Below are 24772 nucleotides of genomic sequence, written 5' to 3' on the forward strand. Positions count from 1 at the left end.
AGTTGTACCCACAGCCTAGTTTTCCAATTTAAAGGTTAAAATTATCTGGACACACACACACACATTTATATATTGGTCACAATGTATCTATTTATAGGTGGTAGGGCGCTTATGTGGAGGAGACTAGAGTACAGCCTGCAGGAGTCACTTCTCTATACTGTGTGTTCCTAGGATTGAACTTAGGCTGTCAAATTCAGGGGCACATGTCCTTGTCCTCTGAGCCATCATATCAGCCCGCCTAAACTTTCTTTAATTTGGAAATGAATCTCTACTGAAATTGTGCAAGTATTAATTTGAGAGCACTGAACTCTCAACTTCTAAAAATACTCCTATTTTATAGGCCAGAAATTCTGAAGTTCGATCAAATGCTGCCTTGTTGTTTGTTGAAGCGTTTCCTGTTAGAGATCCAAACTTCATTGCCACTGAAATGGACAGTGAAATTCAGAAGCAGTTTGAAGAACTATATGTACGTATTGCTGTGGTGTACAGTCATTGCTAACCTGTATGCCTTGTAGCTAACCTGTAACTTGCCAGTAGGGCCAGTCTATGGAGGAATTCCCATTTTGCCTATGTCCCAAGAAACACAGATCCACAGATCCCTTCATTCTTTTTAGTCACTCTTGAAACATTACATAATGTGTCCTTATGTGGTGTTCAGGATTATGGTCATGCGTGCCTTGTTCCCAGTAGTCTTTCAGTTGACTCTACCTCTCCAACGTGGTAGCTTTGTGACTTTGGGCAGGTCATTGACCTTTTCATTGTCTTCATCGGTGACACCATATGGAACATGTGCAGATTTAATTTCACGTCTTTAGTCAGTCGGTAAACAGTGTAGTAGAGATACTCATGTAACCCTTTTATGGGAAGCATGGATTGATGCTGTGTTGCTTTATGTACTAAATGGTTGCATATTAGGCATCCTGGAGCTAGTCTCCTTGAGGGGACCAAGGGACACAGATTGAATGACCAGTATTCTGCAACCTTAAGTGTCTGTTACTAAGTTTTAATTTCCCAGGGTGCTAATATGTAACAAGAACAATAATTTAAGAGTTGTAACCTTTTTCCCTCTTCTACTTCTAGAGCCTTTTAGAAGATCCTTATCCTAGGGTCCGTTCCACAGGCATCCTTGGTGTTTGTAAAATAACGTGTAAATACTGGGAAATGATGCCTCCTACCATTCTCGTTGACCTCTTGAAGAAAGTCACAGGGGAGCTGGCATTTGATACGAGCTCAGCTGATGTCCGTTGTTCTGTTTTTAAGGTAGGACTTTTAAAGGTATACATGTAACATTTTATTGTAGAATACTTTTGTAGAACTACAGGGATTTTTAGGAAAACAGAGAAGGGGGGAAATGATAGAAAATCACATATTGTGCTCCTCAGTAGGTAAAATGTTACTGATTGTAATTTATTGGTTGTAATTTCCTTCCTTCCTTCCTTCCTTCCTTCCTTCCTTCCTTCCTTCCTTCCTTCCTCTTTTTGTTTTTTCAAGACAATGTTTCTCTGTGTTGTAGTTCTGGCTATCCTTGTACTAACTAAAACTCACAGAGGTTTGTCTGTCTCTGCCTCCTGATTGCTGGGATTGAAAGATGTGCCACCATTGCCCAGCTGTGGTGGAAATTCTAGACCAAAACTTTAACTTTTTTTGGTAAAGTTTTATTTGTTTTTAAAATTAAAAAACTATTAATGTGTATGGGTGCTTTAGCTGTATGCTGTGTGTGTACCTGGTGCTCATAGTTCCAGAAGAGAGTGTTGGATTGGATTCCATAGAATAGAGTTACAGATGGTTGTCAGCTTTCATGTAGATGCTGGGATTCAAACTTAGGAGTTGTCTGTTAGAGTAACCAGATGCAATGGATTCTTTTGGAGCTGTTTTTTTTTTTTTTTCTTTTTCTTTTTTTTTTTTCCAATTTAACTTTTTATTGATTCTTTGTGGATTTCATATTATGCATCCCACTCTTCTCCCCATCCCTTCCCATCTGCTCTCTACCCTTGTAAATTCTCCCTCCACCTCCCAGATAAAACAAGATAAAATTTAAAAGAAAAGCGAAAAGAAAAATCTTATGGGAGCTGTAGTGTAGCACAGTGAGTCCCACAGTCCTTTAATCCATATTTTGTTACTGTAAGTGTTCATTGCATTGAGTCATTGATCTTGTTTGAGGTCTCTGGTTTTTGCTACATCAGCAGTATTGGCCCTCCCTGGGGCTCCTCTTGATTATTTTGTTGTTGTTCCGTGTCATGGAGATCCTGTAACTTTGGGTCTGCAGAGCCAGTCCTTTCATGTGTTCCAGCAGATTATAGATGGGGTGGTTGATGGGATGGGCCAATTATAGCTCTGGTCCTGGGTCTGAGTTTGTCAGTCTGCCAGCTCTCCTTTATCTCAACACCAGGGTGAGCTCTCTAGTACTGCCTCTCCTAATTCACCCTGTGTAGTAAGCAGCACGAGACAAGGCTGATTCTCCTGCTCTCTTGTTGGCTAGCTCACACCTACCCTGCCAGAGCCAGCTCTACTGTGTTGCCTAGTGCTGTAGCTGGTGAGAGGCAAGGCCAGTTCTCTTGCTTTAGTGACCTCAGGGGCAGCTCTTCCACTTAACACAGACCTCAAAGGGCACGGGGGCTTTTCTCCCTTGCCCACACCACCATGTGGTAGATAAGGGTAGGGCTTGGTCTCTTACACTCATGTTCTTGGGGACAGCTCACCCATGCCCTGGAGCTGGTCTTGAAAGTAGTTGTGAGCCATCTACCATGGTTGCTGGAAACTGAACTTGAGTCCTTTGCAGTTTCAGTTTAGGTCTTTAATTGCTGAGCCATCTCTTCAGTCTCCAAATTAAGCTTTTAAAATCCGTATTTAAAGTATTTGCTAGCCAAATGTTTAGCCAAGATCTATAATAGCAGAAATATTCAGGAGAGTGAGGCAGGAGGCTTCTGAGTTTGGAGTCTGCTTGAGTTGCCTAAAGACCTGTTTGAAAGAAGAGAAGTGTTTTCTATATAAAATGTCTACTTTCAATAGTACTAGTCTTTGGGTTGGCATAGTTTACAGGCATGATAGAAGTCCTCATTGCCTCTGTGGAATGTCTTGCTGAGCCATCTCAGCCAGCCCCAAAGCATGCCTTTGATGTGGAACTTTCATGAAGGTGGTATTTTCTGGCGAGAATAGGACTCACCATCATCTTAGATGTCTCCTACTTAAAGATGTTTTATTGGTGTGTTCTGATTTTGAAATGCTTTTCTCTCTATCTCTCTTTCTGTAGTGTTTGCCAATTATTTTGGATAACAAGCTGAGCCACCCATTATTAGAACAGCTTTTACCACCACTCAGGTATAGTCTCCATGATAATTCAGAGAAAGTGAGGGTGGCTTTTGTGGATTTGTTGCTGAAAATCAAAGCCGTGAGAGCTGCAAAGGTAAATAGGACATTCTTAGAGAAAACTGAAATACGAAAAGCACATTGTGATTGATCACTCAGCAGAAAGACTGATTGAAATCTGAGAACCTTTACAGTTATGTTTTAATCAGTCTGAAAACCAGTGTATTTGCTACATTGTTATGAAACTTGATTTTGTGTTTCTCATAGAAGGTTCTAGAAATACCATTGCATGTTTCTTCTTTGAAAGACACTAAGCAATCACCTTTACATATTTTTAAAATACTATTTCTTGTGTCAGGTGGGGCATGTGTGCACAGTGTACTTGTGAAGGTCAGAAGAGAACTTGTGGGAGTTGTTTCTTTCCACCATATGGGTCTCAGGGATTGATTTAAAGGCTTGGTGACACTTTAAAGGATTGAAATATTTGATGTATTAATACATATTTAGCACTTGGTAAGAAATTATATATTACTTATGAAGAACTTATGTATTGCCTGCATAACATAAGTTATGTAGGTAGGTAAGGACAGAATGGGCCCTATTGAGGAGATGCCCAGGTGTTAGAAGCCTGTGTTAGAGTTAGGGTTGTAACTTAGTTGGTTGAACACCTGTGTAGCATATGCAAAGGTGGTTTTTGCCTTTAATTAAGGTTAATGCCTAACACTCAGGGTGTGAAGACAAGATGATCAGCCTTTAAGGTAATCTCCAACTACAAAATCCTGGGGCAGGCCAGGATGCTTGAGACCCTGACTGAAAACAAAAAACAAACCACCAAAAACCAAAACAAACCAATATTAATTCTATCTCTTGTAGAGTTTATGATTTTGGGAACTCCAGAGTTGGGCAAGGGGATTGCTCACGGTAGAAAGAGCAGTCCAGCACTCCTAGCGTGTTTAGGAAGGATGCTTTGAGCCTCTTAAGAGAGATGAGTGGGGTGCCTATTTCAAAACTATTAACAGATTAAAAACAATTGGATCTACAAATGTAGAAACGATCAGCTTGGTTAACCAGAGCTATTATTCGTGCATCAGCTCTGAGTTGACCTTTCAGTGGCCTCATGTCGTACCTGACGTGTTACATTTCTTTCAAATGCAGACTTGCTACTTTTGTTGACAGAAAAGTCAGGTTCTGATACAGCTACTTGAAATGACTTTTCTTGATATAAAAATTAGTTCTTAGTTATTTTCTGGAAACTTCAGCAGTTTTCCAGGTTATAGGAACCACTGATTATTTCCTTTTGTATGTCTCTACTTTTACCATAGTTTTGGAAAATATGCCCCATGGAGGACATTTTGGTTCGCTTGGAAATGGATTCTCGGCCTGTGTCTCGGCGCCTGGTGAGCCTCATCTTCAACTCTTTTCTGCCCGTGAACCAGCCAGAGGAGGTGTGGTGCGAGCGCTGTGTCACACTGATCCAGATGAATCGCGCAGCTGCCAGGAAGTTCTATCAGTATGCCCACGAGCACACCGCCAGCACCAACATAGGTCTGAATCTCTGCTTCCCCGTGTCCTGTCCTGCCTCTTTTCCAGCATAGTGCATGTTACAGATACTCAGTGTTTGTCACTTGAGTAAGCTCTTGGTGATTTTCCTGAAAGTAATTTGCTTTACTGTTTGAGATTATACTTTTCTAATTAGAAAGTTCATTTTATAGAAGATACATGTATTTGTTGATTATCTTAACCCCTTTAGCAAAGCTCATCCATGTCATCCGTCACTGCTTGAATGCCTGTATCCAGAGGACGCTGCAAGAGTGCCCGGAGGCCCATAAGGAGTGCGAGAAGGAGAACGCCAGCGTGAGTGGCTCTCTTACTCTACAGTAAAGACAAGCAGACTTTGTCTTATTTCATTTCTGTACCAATGGATAGGATGTTGTTATTTCCTATTTGTTCCCATAAAGATACTTAAGTACAGTTTTTGAGGAGTCATAATTACATTTTTTAAAGAATTGTATTGTATCTTTTAGAGTCTGGAGAGATATTTTTAAAAAAGAATATTCTTACTGATAGCAACCTTGTTCCATATCTCTTTACTCTGAGCATCTCAGTGTTTGATTCCTTCGGTGTAATAGAGTTGAGCTAGATTCTGGACATGGAGCTGGTGTTTGTTAAAGTCACTGATAGGAGCCTCTAGAAACATTTGGGGATGAACTTCGGGATGTAAATTTTTTTTTTTTTTTGTAGAATTGTCTTTAATTAGCTCTTCTTTCTTTAAAACTTTCAGTTTTAAAGAAATAATAGCCAGTTCAGTCTTAAATATACTTACTGCTTACAAGCAGTATTTTAAGCTTATATATGGACACTTAGTATTTGAATATCTAAAGTCAAATTTGAAGGATTTTTCTTTTTTCTTTTTTTTTGTAGTGCCCAAATCTGCCCTGTAGAAGAAAATCACAAAGCCAGTTTTCCTTTGCTTACTACATGGCCAGGTCAACCCTGTGACCTGGGTAGGCAATTATGTTCAGACTGCCTCTTCTGTGGGATGGCTTCTCTGCCAGCGCCATGCTATCTCAGTGTTTTCCCCCATTGCACCTTGACAGGCAGCTAGCCCCACTCTAGAGTAGGTGTCCTTTTCTCTTTGTCCCTTGTTTGGCCAGTCTGGTGTGAACTTGGTCAGTAGAATTAACAGGAAAGTAGACGTGCGGTGCAGGGGGAATAGTACATAGAACACTGATTTCACATTCATACCCTGGCTAACCATTGCCTTTTCATACACTCCCTTCATTGTAGGTAGTGTGTGTGACTTAGAGAGACTTAGCTGGGCCACCGTGTAGATTTTATGCTCTAATCAGTAGGTGAGCAGCCTGGCACATGAGGTGTTTGTCATTGACAGAAGTGGGCAAACATCCTGCTGCAGGCCACTATACCCTTGTAACTGGGATTGAAAATGACTTTGCAAAACTGAACATGAGTTTGTTAATGTACTAGTTGAGAATTTCCTTAACTTTGTGGCTAGATACTACTGAGAAATCTTGCAGCATCTTTTAGGTCAAGTTTTGAATCATTAGAAATAACAATGATTGGGGGCTGGAGAGATGGCTCAGTGGTTAAGAGCATTGCCTGCTCTTCCAAAGGTCCTGAGTTCAATTCCCGGCAACCACATGGTGGCTCACAACCATCTGTAAAGAGGTCTGCTGCCCTCTTCCGGCCTGCAGCATACACACAGACAGAATATTGTATACATAATAAGTAAATAAAATAAATATTTAAAAAAATAAATAAATTATGATATTAAAAAAAAGAAATAACAATGATTTCTGTTGTACTTGGTGTACAAAATACCCAGTTTGTTATATGAGTTCTATTTCTAGGTTGATAGGGGTTCAGAATACACAGCCTTGTAACATTGTAACCCATGTTAGAAAAAATAAAATGGCTTAGAATACATATGTAGCTAAAATGTTTTGATTTTGAGATAGTCTCACTGTGTGGCCCTGGAAGTTCCAATGTGGCTTTGAACTGGTGACAATCCTTTGTATGCCTCCTGAGTTCTGGGATTATAAGCACACACTGTCATGCCTAAGTTTTTTCATGGTTCAAGGCACCATGCACTTGGGTGGCAGAAGATGGATCTCTGTGATTTCAAGACAAGCTTGGTCTGCATAGTGAGTTCCAGGGCAGCCAGGACTATGTAGAGAGACCCTGTCTCAAACACACACACACAGACACACACACACACACACAAACACACACACCTACCTTATGGTCATTTAGTAATAGTCTCTGCTAAAGTTTTGTAACTATTACTTAAGAGTTCAGTATTGTTAAAGTATTTTAGCTTAGCCTGCTAAAATAAAATAAGGAACCATTACTTAAGAGCCCATTACATTATTTAAGGGTTTCATAAATTTTAATGAGACTGTTGTGCTAAAATATTGAGCTTCTGTTCTTTTCTCTTTAAATAAATGTACTAGTATTTCTTAGGCTGGTAGTACGCAGTGATCATGTGCTGTAATGCTCAGTGTAAATGTGCTCCAAAAAGTTTCTCTTCTGTTCAGAGTTAGAGCACAGAAACGGTAAGGCTAAACCCACAATGACAGCTTTGTCAGTTTGTCACATTATTCTGGTAGCATCCAGACCACTAACAGGGTGCTTTATCAAACTGATTGACCTTACCATGTTTCAAAGCATTTAGTACGTGCTGACATAACTAACTGTGGAGAAACTGTGTTTGCTTCTTTGATTCTTATTAATCAAAATCAGTTTTGTTTCCACGTTTGAATGGTGAAAACTGACGGAGTCATCCTCCTCATCTCAGTGTTAGGAAGTTACTTCATTCATCATGTGTCTGTGTCTCCATGGTCAGTGGCTGGTGTGCAAGTCACCAGGTCTGGAGACCAGGATTTGGGTATGCATGTCTGGTTTGCACTGAGCATTCTGGTATGGGGTTGTTGTGTATTACTGGCACAATAGGAAAATATAAACAGGTTTGTTTTTCAGTAAGTCATAGAAACCTATGATTTTAAAGGTTGTTGGCATCTGTGGGTTGTATCCTACTGGCCTCAAAAAAGAAGTGTTAGCAGCAGTGTCTCAGCAGTGTTGGGGCAGGCCAGTGTTGTATAGCCATGCTCAGCAGTTACCTTATAGTGTAATAAAGACTGCTAGTTTTTGATTTTAGAAAAACATTTTAGTTCATACAGACTGTTTCACTAAAGAATATTGAGTTAATTTAGAATTGATTTCTTGGGTGGAATTTGGAAAAAAACCTACCTTCCTGATAAGAGATATGTTCAAAAGTGGTGAAGAAAGTTTTACTGTATGGAAGTTGACATTATCATTTTTATATTGTTTTGTGTCTGCAATTCTAAGATGTGCTTTTGAAGATCGTACATTTGTCTCTTAACACCTGTTATCGGATTCTTTCACAGTAACATTATTTGTGTCTTAGGTACTGGATAAAACATTGTCAGTGAGTGATACTGCGTCCATGGCAGGTTTACTAGAAGTCATTGTGATCCTCTGGAAGAGCATCCATAGAAGTCTGGAAAATAATAAAGAGGCCAAAGTTTATACCATTAACAAGTTTGCATCTGTGCTTCCAGAGTACCTGAAGGTGTTCAAGGTAAGTCTGGGCCATTCTTGTAAGTAAGGTGCTTTGTGTTGGCATCAGTTTGTCTTTAGTGGAAGTTCTGTCTTGTATGCACGCCAGGAAGGGTGTGGTGGCCCTTACCTTGTCATGAGGTTAGCATCTCTCCCTCTGCTCTGTATCCTTGGTACCCAGGGTACTGTCCACTGTGAGCCCTTAGCTTTTCTTTCTGCTGTTGGAGATCTAGTCTGATGTTAATCTACTTGCAGATTTAGGAAAGAGATTCTGTTTTATAAACAGAATATTCCATCTTGTAGGTACTTCCCAAGGTGTTTGAAGGTACACAGGAAGCAGACTCTATAGTATGAATTGTATCTGTTTTATCAAGGCAGACAAGTTAGATCAATTTAATGAAAAGATATTTTTAGGTGCTGGGGAGATAGCTCATTTGATGAGGTTCCTGCTGCATAGTCACGAGTACCTGAGTTTGATTCACAGCACCCATATAAAGTGGGGGTATGGCAGTGTGTATCTCTAATCCCACTGACGGGGAGACTGAGCTAGGATGATTGGGATTTACGGCCACTCTTAACTAAATTGGTGAATTTTAGGTTCTGTAAAAGATTCTGTCTCAATAAAAAGGTGAAGAGTGAAGAAGATGCAAGTACACATACAATAAAACTTGAATATATATAATAAATATATTAAATACATAACTATACTAAAAATATATTTTAGAATGTATTCTTTGATAATTTTATATACTTACTTTGTTTTGATGCTATTCACTGATTTCATTCTCCTCTCTTATTCCCCTGTCACTCTCTCTCTGAGCCCTTTCTTACCTCTTTAAACCTTTTTAAAATTTTTTATCTCCTGAGTTTAATTAGGTTGTTTGCTTGCATATGCAAGGATGTGGGCTTATTTAATAGATCATGGACAAGAAAGATGACTTTTCACCCAGCTGCTAATAGCTCCTCAGCTAGGAATGGGGTCTCATGAGCTCATTCCATGCTGGAATGTTGATGGGATCAATCTTGTCCAGCTAATTACAACCTCTTTAAGTCTGTGGATGCTACAGCTATGTCATGTCCATAAAATGTAGCAATTTCTGCAATTCTTTTACACTTGCATTTTTTTCTGCTCATTCTTTTGTGATGTTCCCTGAGGGTTGGTGGGGAAGGAGTTGATAGATATGTCTTCATTTAGAGTTGAATACTGAACAGTCAGTCTCAGTACTTTGCCCAGTTATGATCTATGCATTGATTGATGCCTACCTCAAAAATAGCCTTCTCTGACCAAGATAGAAACCAACATCAATCTATGATTACCTTGTCATGAGATTAGTATCTCTCCCTCTGCTCTGTATCCTTGGTACCTAGGGTATTGTCCACTGTGAGCCCTTAGCTTTTCTTTCTGAGCCTACAAATTTAGAAGGCACTTTGATTTCTAAATACCTGTGATTGGAATTTTCTTTGGGCTTCTAACCAGCTCCCAAATAAAGACATGGAGACTTATTATTAGTTGTGGATGCTCAGCCTTAGCTTAGGCTTACTCCACTAGCTCTTTTAACTTAATTTAACCTGTTTTTATTCATCAGTGTTTTGCCTCAGGGCTTTTTACCTTTCTATTCTGTATATCCTACTTTCCGGCTTTCTCCATTTCTGACTCTCTGGCATCTCTTTTTATTTCTTCCTTAAACCTGAATTCCTTCTCCTACTCAGTCTCTCCCACTGGAAGTCCTGGCTATGCCTCATCCCTGGATATTGACTAGATATCCAGATATCCCATGCCTGGAACTAGGATTTTCATTTAATAACCCATGTTTTCTAGGAGTAGTACTAGTTACTCATGCAGAGTACCACTATTCAATTACCATTAAAAAGAAACATTTTTAATTAGCTTACAAAATAGTAAGTTTCTATAAGGCTTTGGTTTAGTTAACCATCCCCTTATTTTCTCTTCTCCCTCCTCCTCCTATTCCCATTCACATTAAACCTTTCCACCCTTGATATTCTCCCTGTTTGCTTTGTAAATTGTACACAAAAATATATTTTTAGTTGGCAGATAAGATTTTTATACTTTTTAATGTGATGTTTTAGAGTATGTGTAACTTGTGGAATGGTTAAATTGAGCTCAATGTATTACCTACATATTTATCATGTGTTGTACTCTGTTGAGGATTTTCAAGAATATTTCATTACTAGTAGTCTTGCCAACATGTTTACTTAGATACTGAAGTTAGGGGTCAAAGTGGCCATAAAAACTCACTTTAATTTTGTTCCTTTTCTCTACTCATGTTTACTTTCAGAAACTCATCAATATGGCTAGTTCACAAGTCTGCTTGCCCTGGGGATCTTGTCTCTACTTTCTGAGCTCTGGAATTAAAATAAAGATAGGCTGCCACACCCATGAGAATTTATGTGGGTTCTGGGAATCATTGCTCCAGGCTTCAAACTGAATGGCAAGGACTTTAACTACCGAGCCATCTCCCCATCCTTGATGTGGTGTTCTTGATGGATTCTGAGTAATTAAAGTCTGCTCAGCTTACTTTATCGTTGCAATAATAGGACTAATTAAGCTGTAGTTTATTGCACTTAGTGCACTTCATGCTTCCCCTCGCCCATTGTCTTGTGATTTGGTTCATTCAGTCTTTAATAGCACTGTGCATTTTAGGAGGAGGAAACTGACCGAATTCAGGCACTTTGCTCCATATTTTACCAGCTTTTAGGTATAGATCTGATTAGCCGGTGATTTATTTTGTAGTTCCAAACATGTGCTTTCCCTCTAATAACAATGTTTGGGTCGTCATGTATAATATTATCTGAATAGCTTTGTCCTCTTAAGAGCTATATTCAGGACAAGTAATTAGTTTTTTCCTTTTATCTGAATTGATTTGGAAGTAAACATAGTTTCTGACTGAACTTGCTGCAGTTAGTGTTTGCTTCATAGTGAAGGTGGTGTAGAAATGTCAGGAGGCTTGATTCAAGTCATCTTATCCTCAAACCTGTGGCACACCTTTAGATTTGAATTTCTCTGGATATTAAAGTAATTATTGGAGTACTTTTTGAACAACTGTGGAAATAGATTATTAGGAAACATTTTCTATTGTGAAATCCTTTTGGCTATATGTTTCTTTTTGTGTTTCTAGGACGAGCGCTGCAAGACCCCCTTGTTCATGCTAATGTCATTCCTGCCAGCCTCTGCTGTCCCTGTGTTCAGGTATTTTACCACAGCGCAAGAATCTGTCCTCGGGGATTTGCTGTCACCTGCCCTGTGCTCTCCCTTCCTGTCTTCCCCTCTGTATGGAGAAATTGCCAGGAGAAGTTGTTAAAGAGATACTGTGACTCAACTATGTCTGCACCTGATATCTGGGCATTATTCTAATATCCAGAGTGGCAAGCTCTAGAGCCTGTGGTCATCGCTGACCACAGGTGGCTCCAAGTTCTTAGACTGTACTGTGAGTACACAGTATACATGTGAAAGGAAGAATGCCAGGATACTGAGTACATGTGAAAGTCGTGTTTTCAAGAGGTTTCTCTGATTCTCTTTACATTTTATGTAGTTGACACATAGCCTTTTTATGAGGCTGGTGAGCAAATGGATTTAGTTATCATGCCTTGGTCACTGAGCTTCTATATTGATGTACTATTTCAAAAAATGTGTCTGCATGTGTGTGTATGTGTGGTGTGTATCAGCGTATCCGAATGTATGTGCATCGTGTGTATGCAGGAGCCTATGGAGGTCAGAAAAAGATGTTGGATCCCTGGAATTGGAGTTACAGATGATTATGAGCCATCCTGGTGCTTGGAACTGAACTTGAGTCCTGTACAAGAGTAACAAATGGTTTAGCCACTGAGCCGTCTCTCCAGCCCTTGCATATTATTTTTTATTGGGCAGTGTAGTTCTAGAGTTTGCCACTTACTTGGTTTTATTTACTTGCAAAAGAATTGTTGTTTAAAATTTGTTTTTACATGTGTTTTGTTTGTATGTGTGTTTCAGGTCATTATGCTCGATGGCAAGCACTCTTACCTACTGGGCTAGTTTGAAGCCTCCAAAATGACTGTTTTGTGGCATGTTTTGGTTTTGTCTTTTGCTTGGATATTTAAATGGGTTTCTAATTTTTTGGTTTTATTTTTTTTAAATGTGTGTGTGTTTCCTTTCTTTGTTTTTTGTTTGCTTTTTAGAGAAAGTAAGCAGGTGCAGTTGAGTGGGTATGAAAGTGGGGAGGATCAGGGAGATATTGGGGAAGGGGGCAAAATGTGATGTATATGACTTTTGCAAAAAAAATTATATAATGTATTATATGAAAAGAAAAAGGGAGAAAATGCCCTAAATTATGACCACTTCTGGAACCTGACAGCTGGCACTACAAACAGAAGGCTGTTGAGATGTGGGGCTTGTCCTTCTGCAGCTGCAGTCTGTTAAGGGTTTCATGGGGTAGCAAGTACCAGTATAACTGAGACCTGTACACCTTTTGATGCAATCAAATTGTGTCTTGGTTTTCCTTATGTTGTGGAACAGTGGGGGCTTTCTGTAGAGATATTAACCTGGTTTTCTGTACTTGACTTTTTCAGTTGTGGTGTGATTTCTGTCCTGAGAAATCAGGAGGAGACTGTTACAGGCAGGAGCTACTGTACCTTGCTGGATTGTCTCTGTTCCTGGGGGCAAGTGGGACATGTCCTGGAGCTCATTGTTGACTGGCTGACAATAAGGCCACATCAGACCAAGGTGTGTATACAGCCATGCCTCTCTGGAATGTGGGGAACAAGGGTATCTAGAAATTGTACCATGTTCTGGAAACATAAACTCTAATTGCCTCTTTGTTCCACGGCTCTTCTTCAGAGTAATTTGTCCTCTAAATGTAAAGTGCAAATCAATGATACGTGCCCGGTAAAACATGAGCTAGCATTGTTGTACATGGAGTATTTGCTGACCCATCCAAAGAATCGAGAGTGTCTGCTCTCTGCACCCCAGAAGAAACTTAACCAGCTTTTAAAAGCACTTGAAGGATCCAAGGTAACTATTTATCCTAGAACTTAAAGTGACTTCAAATAGTAGTAGCAGTGATGCAGTAAGATGTATAGTTTTCATGCTTTGGAAAGGAATTGAGAAGAACTCTGAGGTGAACAGGTAAGCCCGGGAGTAATGCCATTTCCAGGACCTGTCTCCTCACAAGCAGTGTTTAGAGCCTACATTTCTCCACAGTTTCTAGCTTGTCAGGGCTCCAGTTTGTCTCCCCTTATCTGAGAATAGGCTGCCCAGGACCCGGCATCAGTGAGGAAGTACTAGCTCTCTTCAGAGTCTTCGGAAAATCTTGGAAAGTGTGTGCTATGATTTTATTGTGCCCCAAGGGCCCTTTGGAAACCTGTTTTTCCCCTGCTGCACTGGCCCTATAGGATTCTCTACCGAGTAGTCCCCATGGCTGCCACGTAGGATAGTGGTTCAGTTAAGCCTGCCCAGAGGAAACAAACTGTAGTCCCTGTGGGCAGTGGTCCCATGGCCTTGTGTACCTGTTAACTGTGTTATGTGCTTCCAAAGCCCACTCAGCAGATAGTGTTCAGGTGCCGTATCCTTCTAGTTTCCTATAGATCAGGCACTTTCTCCACCTTGCTTTGATGTGGTCACATGCCATTCAGAATGTGGGTCCTTGGTTGTAATTTTGCAGGCAGATCTGGAATTTTTTCTTCAGTCTCCAAGTGGGAATCCCCTCAACTTCAACAAAGAAGCTGCATCGCATGCCTTTGGTCTACATTGTCGACTGAGTGTCCATCTTCAGTACAAGGTATGGTGTCTCTCCTGGTGCTCTGAGTATCCTGTATCAAAGCTGCTTTTCTTTCTTTTTCTCTTTTGCGACTGGGTTTTTCTGTGGCTTTGGAGCCTGTCCTGGAACTAGCTCTGTAGATCAGGCTGGCCTTGAACTCCCAGAGATCCACCTGCCTCCTCCCGAGTGAAAGCTGCTTTTCTTTTTTTTTTTCTTTTGTTGGACAGTTCTCAGAAGAGAAAATTCATCTGTCCATCTTGAATGAAACCGGATCTTGGTTAGAAAACAAAGTTTTGCCTCTTCTTCAAGACCAAGAAGAGGAGTTTCTGAAGCTTCGGAGGAACGTCTATCAGCAGGTTATCCAGGTCAGCAGCTGGGACACAGTTCATGCTGTATTTTCAGGACTGTTTATTTTGTTGTAAAGTGGTTTAGACCCTAGTGCTGCTTCATAATACAGAGAATGGCATTTCTTTTTACAAAGCACATTATGCATAATTTTAATGTAGTTTAATATGTTATATGTGATGGGTATTTGTTTAGGTTGGTGAATTGCTTAAAATGTCTAGAATTCTTATAGAAACAATGAAAATGTATGTATTTATGGAAGTTCTTTATAAATACAGTTTAAACATTTGCTTATATTAGTACATTGCAGGAGAGGCTTTGTTGGGCTTGACTGCCTTCCTTTTTAAATGGCTTTTGTTGTTATTGAACCCATGTTGTGTCTTACAGACTTACCTGGCTGTGGGTAAAGATGTTGTCATGGTGGGCCTTGGAGACACTAAATTTCAGATACAGCTTTTACAGTGGAGTCTCGGAATAATGAAAACAGGTACTGTAGCATCGTTTACTCATTAAAGGGATGTTTGGAAACAATATGTACATACTGCTTTTCCATCCTTCCATCCCTCACTCCCTTCTTCTGAAGATCAGAATCTGTCTTCCAGGCATTCACATGTAACACATGGGCCTTTGCCAAAAAGTTGTTTTTTTGGCTGTAATACACCTAGCAATTTCAGAGATGCTTATGATGTCAGGCACACTGTTAGTTTCTAGGGTCCTTGGGGTTCTGCTACCTGGGTCTGCCTTGCTGGTGTGTAGAGTTTTCCACCTGGCATCTGTGTAGAGACTCTCCCAGAAGAAGGTTGTGAGTGATGTGGTCAGGAGGGGGCACACCCAGAACCAGAGCCAGTGATGCCTTCTGGTACAGTGTATGACAAAGAGAACACTACTGAGCTCTGATCTCATCTTCCAGATACCCTGCCTCTGTGGTGTGGAAGATTAGTAGTGGTTTTTACTGTACATCCCAATTACTGAGCTAAATGGAAATATCTGTCCACAATTTAAATTTTCATTTTTTAAAGCCCACTAGTTTACTGAGAGAGACTTTCCTTCATTAAATGCAGTTTAGCATGTTTAGTTGGTCCAGATTTGTAGGAGGAGGGCCGCTTGTTCTTCTCGGCCACCGGCTAGCTTACACCCAAAAATAATCACACAGAAACTATATTAATTAAATCACTGCTTGGCCCATTAGCTCTAGCTTCTTATTGGCTAACTCTTACATCTAAATGTAATCTATTTCTAGTAATCTGTATATCGCCACGTGGCAGTGGCAGTGGCTTACTAGGTAAAATTCACAGCATCTGTCTCTGGTGACTCTATGGTGTTCCTCTCCTCATCTTCTTCCCAACATTCTGTTTAGTTTCCCCCACCTAGCTCTTTTCCCCTATAGCTTTGCTATAGACCCAAAGCAGTTCCTTTATTAACCAATGAAAGCAACACATAGACAGAAGGACCTCCTACACCACAGATTAGCCGTTGTGGTCAGTGATGCAGCTTGGACGCATTCCAGGCAGGCCTGAGTGGAGTCCTACCCTTCCTGTGCTGCTGGACACTAGTTGATGATTTCAGATATAACAAGATACTGTATTGGTTCACAAATTCTAAAGTTGTAGAATTATTCAAAGTCTTGAACTTTTTTTTTTAAATCATTCTCTGTAGTTTAAAAACTACATTCTATACATAAGCTTAATTGTTGAAATAAAATGATTTTTTCACACTTGATTTATCACTTAGGAATTATTTTGCTTTAAGGCTGAATCTACTTTTAATTATTTATAAAGTTTAAAAATCATAGAGCTAATCAGAATTTTCTTTCCATTTAGTCCATTTCATTACATAGTGGTACCCAGTCCCTTTTGATCAGGTGTCCAGACTGGAATGAGCTTTGTGTTTGCATGTCCAGTGACTAGGGTCTGTAGGACTCATCCCCATACCGCAGTGCGACTCTTCTTCTGTGGTGCTTGCAAGGATGCATTAGAGGTTAGCAAACTGAGACTGGAGTCTACTTTCTAAAACTCTTTTGCTCTACTTGAAAGGGGATCAGTGAAGAAACCATTTTCAGAAGCTATTTATGTGTCTTATTTACTTTTCTATTGCTCTGATAAGATGCCATGACCAAGGCAACTTATAGAAAATAAGAGCATATTGGCAGGTAGCATGGCAGCAGGTGGACAAGTGTGGGGCAGAAGTTGTAGCTGAGAACTTATATCTTGACACACAGCCACCAAGCAGAAAAAGGGACAGCTCATTGGAAATGACATGGGTTCTGAAACATCAATGCTTGCCCCTGGAACACACCTCCTCCAATGAACTGACACTTTCTAATGTTTCCAAGTATTCAAATATAAAAAACCCATGGGGACCATTCTCATTCAGACCACCGCATTGTGTTGATATTATATCCAGGTAGGGTATTCTTTATAAACCCAAATGCATATTCTAAAGAAGCCATTTCTAGGACACAGTTGGGTGGCCAACTGCATCAACCAGATAAATTAGGGGTGTAAGCCCACAAACTTCTGGAATTCCCACTACAATATAGTACATAGATTGTGGAAAATCAGGCTCCAAACATAACAGAGCTTTGGGAGAGTTCTTACTGAAAAATACCAGCTCATTTAAAAAGAAATGTTGATTTTTTTAAAAGTAAAGACTATAGGGTTATATTTGAAAGAGAAATAAAAGCAACGTGAAGATTATAGGAAATCTAAAGCTTTGGAGAAAAAGGGCCATTGATAAAGAGTTGTGTGCGACAGCTGGGATTTTAGCATCTTAGAAACCAAGGCTGTCGTGTACAGTTTGGAGACAGTGCAGGAGGTCGCCCCACAGCTTATGTGTGAGGCTGCCTCTATCTTTTGCTGTCCTTGCTGCTGTTTGTTTGTTGGCAGGGACTTGACAACCTAAAGATGTGCATACTGGGGAGAGCCACAGAGCCAGCACTACTTTAGTTTCAGATTGATGGCTTGTTTTCTGACTTTGAGCTGTGCACTGGGGAGGACTCTTAGCAAGACTGTAGATCAGCACCGGTTTTGGCTGTAGCTGTGATCCTGGCCTGTTGTTAGCAGTTTGTTGCTTGCTAGCTAGTATGTTGCATATTTGGTTCATAAAACACACACACCTGAATACAGTGAAATAACGTATGGTTAAAGTTTTCAGCTTTTCCAGGTTTCTTTCCATGTTACTGAGACTACACATTCTGAGGAAGAATATAAGGAGACAGCTCCTTTGTCTGTGTATTAGTTAGGGTTCTCTAGAGGAACAGAACTTAGAGAATAAATCTAAACTTATAAAGGGGATTTATTACAATGGCTTTCAGACTGTGGTCCAGCTAATCCAACATTGGCTGTCTGCCAGTTGAAGGTCTAAGAATCCAGAAGTTGTTCAGTACACGAAGCTTGATATCTCAGCTGACTTCAGTATAAGCTGGAATCCTGAAGTAGGTTCTAATGCCAATGAGGAATGGACCTGCTAGCTAGGTGAGAGAGAACAAGCTGGCAAGTCCCTTGTATAGGTTGCCAGTAGATGTATAGGTTCCCACCTCAAAACATCCGCCAGGGTGTAGTCAGCAGTATCTGGGTTTGAAGAGCTCAACACCTGTCTCATCAGTGGACATTCCACATGACGAATGTGTATATAAGGAATGAGTTTTTCCATCTCTGAATGAAAGGGTAGTAGCTCCTTAAGTTTCTGTGTGGTGAGTCTTAGACCTCAGAAGGATTGATAGAGCCTCTGGGATGGGAAGTCTGTCATCCCTTAGCAGGAAGGTTTGGGGTGTAGTTGGCTGTGGTCTCTAGCAGAGCTTGCTGGATCTTTAGTTAATCTTGTAGCTGAATGGCTTTACCCTTCATATCCAGGCCCATTCTCTGGGCAAGTCCTGTGGTCACCTGGTTAATGGACTGTCTATGAGGAGCATCATTTCTGTGCTTTATTGCATACTTGTTTTATTTTAATGTGTTTTGTACCATGGGTTCTGCCAGGCGGCTTGCTGTGTAGTACCCAAAAGTTAAGGGCTAACCAGATAGAGTGGAGCAGGGTGACATGGGGTGCCCTTGAGGATTACTGGGGACAGGCCTGTCTCTGCTTTTGTAGCTTTTACTGGCAAGATTGATTGGAAATAAAAATGGAGGAATAGTTTTATTAGGCTTATATATAGAATGAATTTTTACGACATTATGTACTCTCAGTCAGGGAGGTAATTGGAAAAAAAAAAAAAAACCACCAAAGGAAATCAATAAGCTACAACCAGGTATCAGAAATCTATAACGTTATCAAATGATGTTGGGAGCTGTGAGGTTGGACTTGTCCTTGTTGGGTTTTTACTTTAGTAAAATATAAGAAAAAGTTTGTGTTTTCTAATTCAGGTTTTATAGGAGACATACATGCAGTGAACAAAGTTCTTTGTTTACCTGCAGAGTCAGCTGTACTACTGCTGCTGGGGAAGAAGTCAATTTTTTAGTTAGGTGGAGAAAAGAAATTTGTGTTTGATTCTAGTTTGGATCAATCTGGTAAACGTGTTTAGTGCTAATTCAGTAGTAATAGGTTCTTACATTACTATCATTTATATGTGTTAAGCAATTTCAGTTGAATTATGTGCATGTGTAATTGGTTGTTCTCCTTTTCTTTGTAGTGAAGGAATTTTTTTACATTTCATTACTTCTTGGCATTCTCAAGGAGATAGCTGGAAGCTCCATGATTCAGAAAACAGATTCAGAAAAAGTCACGGTGCTGTTTGATTTAGTGCAGGAAGTATTTCAGAAAATGTTGGAATGTGTTGCCTGGACCTTCAGGAAACAGCCAGAAGAAAGTCTGCAGGTATTGTTCTTCAGCTGGCCAGGTCTCACTGTGCTATCTGCTGTGGGCATTGAGTGGTGGCTGCACGGCAGCCCTAAAGGTAAGCATGCCTGCATTCTTTGTGGCATGCAGATCTGCAGTCTTGAGCTCAGGGATTGAAGTCCCATGGATGTAAGGACTCTAAACGGAACTGATCTCTGCGGGCTGTGATTCCAGAGCTTCCCAGAAAAGAATATATTTGTGAAGATGCTCATTTTCAAAGGGACAGTCACTGCGTGGGAGGATGCTCACTCCCATCATCTGTTAATGTCCCGATTTAGAAGCACCTTGAAGGGACCGTGGTTTTCTGTTGATGGTGAAAGCTCATAGGCTGAGATGATTGAGCAACTAGATCATAAAAATCAAAGGGACTAGATCTGTTCCTAAAACAGTGTAAAACCTGTTCCTGAATCAGTTACACTGTTAGCAGAGAGCCATTTTTTTTTTTCTGTCAGTGAGCTATTATTGTTTTAATTAAGAATGTTTAAATGGGAGATTGTTTATGAAATATCCAAGAGTATCAATTTTATTCTAGACTAAGCTGATGGAAATAACCTAAACATGATTGGCACAGTTTTTTCTAGCTCAGCTCATAGTTGTTTCAAGTGTCCATGATCTGTTTATGTAGTTTATCCCCAGTCTTAGACTCTTTGCCAGGTCTTCCACCATCCGTCAAGTAGTGTCATTTAGAAACACTGCCTGAGCTGATGGTTTTATTTTAATGTTAATAATTGCCTTTCTTTCCTTTTTCTATCCCTCCTTACTATTGATACTTCTATTTTTGTTGTTATTTCTGAGACAGCTTCTTTCTACTATGGAGCTCTGATTGTCCTTGAACTTGCTATATAGACCAGGCTGGCCTTGTACTCACAGAAATTCGCCTGCCTCTGCCTCCCAAGGTGTGTGCCTCCATGCCTAGCAGCCATTTTATTGTTTATTGCTTTTTTTTTTTTTGAGTCAAGATCTCTAGCTTAAACTGGCCTAGAACTCACCAAGGTAGCCCAGGCCGGCCTCAAACTTATGTCAGTCCTCCTTACTTAGCCTGGTACATCCTTAGATAGAGATGTGAGCCGCCACACCTGGTACATCCTTAGATAGAGATGTGAGCCGCCACACCTGGTACATCCTTAGATAGAGATGTGAGCCGCCACACCTGGTACATCCTTAGATACAGATGTGAGCAGCTGCACCTGGTGCATCCTCAGATACAGATGTGAGCCGCCACACCTGATGCTTTTTTTTTTTTTTTGGTTTTTCAAGACAGGGTTTCTCTGTGGCTTTGGAGCCTGTCCTGGAACTAGCTTTTGTAGACCAGGCTGGTCTCGAACTCACAGAGATCCTCCTGCCTCTGCCTCCCGAGTGCTGGGATTAAAGGCGTGCGCCACCACCGCCCGGCCTGATGCTTGTTCTTTAAAAACTGATTTTTTATCTGTACTGACAATGACTAATGTGATTTCTTGTAGCTCTTTCATTCTGTGCAGTCCCCTCTTCATGAATTTATCAGCACTATTCAGTCCTGGTACAGGGACACTGCAGTCCACCATGGTATACTTTCTACTCTGATTGCTGCACTTGTGGTTGAGATAAGTCATCAACTGCAAAAGGTGAGTTATACTGATTATGAAACTGCCATGCTCTTGACTATCCCATGTGCTGTGCCTGCTTACAGTACGTGATTAAGGTTTTCTAGTGCAAACTGTTGGTGACGACTGTTTGCCAATTCCAGTACTTTGCCATTTAGCTGGTTGGGCATCTAGAGCCACGTGGAAACTGGAGCATATGCTAAGGTTGTTGTCATTCCTGACTGCGATGGAACTCGGTGCTATGATGCGGATATGGTCTGCTGGTGCTAGGAGTTTTGAATGAATTGATAGTTTCTAAAGATTCTTCTTTGAAGAAATCAAGGATACTTGGGCAGACATTGCAGGACTGTTCCAGACTGAACTGGTGTACAATTGTTCATATCTCTGCATGCCTTTTTCTTTTTTCTTTTCATTTCTTAACTATAGGAAGCTTGAAGTTTTAAAAATGTACTTACTATATTATGAGTATTTTCCTTCATGAGTATGTATGTGTGCCACGTGCATGCTTGGTGTCCACAGAGGCCAGAAGAAGGTATTGGGTCCCCTACAACTGGATTTACAAAGCTGTTATCAGCTGCTTTGTGGGTTCTGGGGACTGAACCTGGGTCCTCTGTAAGAGAAGAAAGCTCTCTTAGCAGTCAAGCCTTCCCTCTAGCTCTAGAAAATTGAAATTTTGGTATCTTATTCTTCTATCATAGCTAAAGGTGAATGGAACACAGATTTATTTAGTCTATTTTTTTACAGATCTGATCATTGTTGCTCTTTGAGCTAACACAGAAAGTGATACTATACATAGAGAACATGCAGGATGCTTTTTCTTCTTCAGCTTGGAGATGTCCCTTGTGGACATAGGTAGTGATGTAAAGAAGAGAAGTAGCAGTGGGTTTACTCAGAATGAAAAGATGGGCTGTCACTGAATTGCATGATCTAGAGATGGTCATGTACTGCTTGATCATGGGCACTCTGAGAAGTGAAGATGCAGATTCTCACTGTGCTGCCCGGGTATGGCTATACAGATGCCAGCACACTCAGCATAACGTTTTGGGACATTGTTAGATACACCATCCCTTGCTCCCAAAATGTTAGCACGTGGCTATGCAGCTTATGGTCAAGTGTATATTACTTTGTTTTTGTGTGTATGAGTGTTTGCCTGCGTGTGTGTGTGTGTGTGTGTGTGTGTGTGTGTGTGTGTGTTCCAGTGTGCATGCCTGGTGCTTGTGGAGGTCAAAACAGGGCATTGGATTCCCTGGAACTGGAGTTAACAGATGATTGTGAACATCCCAGGTAGATGCTGGGAGCTGAACCTGGGTCCTCTGTACTAGAAACAAGTGCTCTTAACCACTGAGCTATTTCTCCAGTCTGAGAAATTATTATAATTATACAAATTTTGTAGTATAAAAGACAAAAGATGTTCACTAAATTCTAAAATATTAATTAGGATTTATGGCTATCCTTCAAAGTGTAAAGAGAGATTATTTGGTTTACGAAAGTAATTGCTAGGTGACATAGCATAAACCTAGGATTAGGACTTAACTTCAGAAAGCCATGTAGCTGAAGTTAGAAAGCATTGGCAGCCTTTGGACAAACCCGGACCCTTTTCTGTATGCTGCTCTGCCTCTTTGCAGAACATTGCTGACTGGCCTGTCTTCTTGTAGTCTGTATCCTTGACTACAGATTGTTCTGGTTTTTTTTTTCACCTTTTTTTTTGTCAGTTCTCTTGTTGGGTTGCATACATATTTAAGATTACTGTCTTCTTTTAATGTCTTATTTCCGACTGTCCTATTATAAGATATCTGCTTCACGAAGTCTACATTGTTAACTTTGTAGCCAGCCTGGCTCCCTTAAGCTGCATGTGTGCACAGGTCCTCTGTATTTAGCTTTTACTGCTGATCTGTCTTTACAAGTAAGGTGTTGTAAGTGTGCTACATGAGTAGTTCTGTAAAACAGTCTGACAGTGTCTTCCTTTCATGGGGAGTGCTTATAACTCACCTGATGTTAAAGCTGTGGATGTGCTTGGTCTTAAGGTGTTCACATTAGCATTTAAGACAGGGACCCATGAGATCACAAGCATGAGTTGCCATGCTCCGCTTTTACTGTTGAGTTTATCTTCCTGTGGACTGGATCTTACTTAATTTCTCACCTTCCTGCTGCAGTGACTCTTTAATGCCGTTTTTCGTGTATTGTAGCCATAAAATTATTTCATTGCTACTTCATAACTGCAGTTTTGTTGCTGTTATGAATTGTAATGTAAAATATGTGTTTTCTGATGGTCTTAGGTGACCCCTCTGAAAGGGTTGTTTGAACCCGCAAAAGGATCTCAGTTTACAGATAGAGAACTGCTTTAGTCTAAAACACCAGCAGTCTAAGACTGAGATTCTAATCTGAGCTGAGAGGAACTGGTTAAGTTGGCTTAGGAAAAAATATATTTTTTTATAGATGATATCAAGTTAAATAAAGGCCATTTGACTAAAGCCTTACTAAGTTTTATGTCCTTTATTTCTGTTACAATGAGTAAAATGTTCTTGTGGAATATAATAAAGAAATTTGTAATTAACTGTAGTGAATAAAGCTTGTTATTTCTGAATTGCTTTGGTCAGATATAAGAGAACCCAGATCAATGTGAACCTAGCTGTCAATCTGGGGTAATGATAATATACTGATTTGGAACTTTCCTAGGTTTCTGATATAGAAGAGCTGACCACACCGCAATGTCCTGCTGACCTTCCTCCATTTTCAAGGTGTTTAGTTGGTGTAATAATGAAGTCTTTGGATGTGGTCAGGTAATTGTCTTCTCTCTTTGATCTTGGTACAACCCTATCTGTATTTTTTCTTAGTGCCCTGTGATCTATTACTTTTTACTCTCAAATTATCAAAGGTATTTTTTACCCACTTGTGAAAAGCATTCCATGTTTTTTCTTCATTTTATGAGTGATGGAACTGCTTATGTTAAACTTTCATACAGAACCATTACTTTCTATAAACTGTTGTATACATTTAAATAGTTTTTAGTTATGTTTATCACAGCCAAATTTTGCTAATGGGAAAAAATGTGTGTACAAAAATACTTCTTACTGTGTGTTCTAGTTTTCTTGTCTTGTCATTAGCCGTCTTAGCCACAGTGGATTTGTAGTTCCAGGGTAGGGACGTGAGGATTAGAAATGTTAGGTAGGAAGAACAGAGATAAGAAAGAAACACAGAGACACAGGAGAGCACCAGGAGGGCAACTCAGAATACTGAAAGCTGAATTTTGCCCATATTTATTTTCCATAGACTTTTATACTCCAAAACAATGGGGGGTGGGAAAGAAGGCGAAAGACTGCTTTAACAATGGACAACCAGAACAGTTACTTGCTCCAGTACTTGAGACATCAAGCCCTTAATTCCCGAGCAAAACATTTGATGTTTGGGGTAGTGAACCCACTCTAGACCAAGTATCCTTCAGGCATCCACTCCTTAATTCAAACCTCCTATTTCAAAAGAAGCAGAAGTATGTTTGAATTCTCTGACCTTTGATCAGGGTGGAGTAGACCCACCTTTATTGGCCATCTTAATGTTGAAAACACGAAGTAACCACAGCCTAGGTCAGGATCTCTTGTTTTGTAGCTACACCTGCTGTCAGCAACTTTGAAAGAGCACAAATATACAAATATGCTCAAACTCTCTATCCTTCACACAAAGGAAAATAGGCTCACATTTTTGGGTCCCCACATTCTCTGTTGCTTTAACACTAACCAAAATTAGCTTGAGGAGGAAAAGATTTATTTGGTTTTCAGGTTATAGTCCATCATGGAGAAAAGCCATGGCAGGATTGAAAGCAGACCATTTTGAAACACTGCTCTCCATGACTTGCTTAACTTGCTTTCT

At 40.2% G+C, this 24772-nt stretch overlaps 1 protein-coding gene across 3 annotated transcripts in view; it reads left to right on the forward strand.

Annotated features, from left to right (window-relative positions):
• The window catches only part of Ncapg2 (non-SMC condensin II complex subunit G2), a 54189-nt gene that overhangs the window by 17934 nt on the left and 11483 nt on the right, over positions 1 to 24772 (forward strand). For all 3 annotated transcript variants that reach the window (XM_050120863.1, XM_050120862.1, XM_050120864.1), the window contains exons 12-26: positions 341 to 466; positions 1081 to 1260; positions 3251 to 3403; positions 4629 to 4851; positions 5057 to 5160; positions 8252 to 8425; positions 11541 to 11611; positions 12967 to 13120; positions 13235 to 13408; positions 14058 to 14174; positions 14381 to 14518; positions 14886 to 14985; positions 19123 to 19307; positions 20789 to 20929; positions 23585 to 23688. In XM_050120863.1, coding sequence (XP_049976820.1) covers positions 341 to 466; positions 1081 to 1260; positions 3251 to 3403; positions 4629 to 4851; positions 5057 to 5160; positions 8252 to 8425; positions 11541 to 11611; positions 12967 to 13120; positions 13235 to 13408; positions 14058 to 14174; positions 14381 to 14518; positions 14886 to 14985; positions 19123 to 19307; positions 20789 to 20929; positions 23585 to 23688 — 2144 coding nt within the window. The remainder of the gene's footprint in view (positions 1 to 340; positions 467 to 1080; positions 1261 to 3250; positions 3404 to 4628; positions 4852 to 5056; positions 5161 to 8251; positions 8426 to 11540; positions 11612 to 12966; positions 13121 to 13234; positions 13409 to 14057; positions 14175 to 14380; positions 14519 to 14885; positions 14986 to 19122; positions 19308 to 20788; positions 20930 to 23584; positions 23689 to 24772) is intronic.

This window comes from Alexandromys fortis, unplaced genomic scaffold (assembly GCF_014885135.2).
Source record: "Alexandromys fortis isolate MF-2015 unplaced genomic scaffold, M_Fortis_MF-2015_v1.1 scaffold_182, whole genome shotgun sequence".
NCBI classification, from domain to species: domain Eukaryota; kingdom Metazoa; phylum Chordata; class Mammalia; order Rodentia; family Cricetidae; genus Alexandromys; species Alexandromys fortis.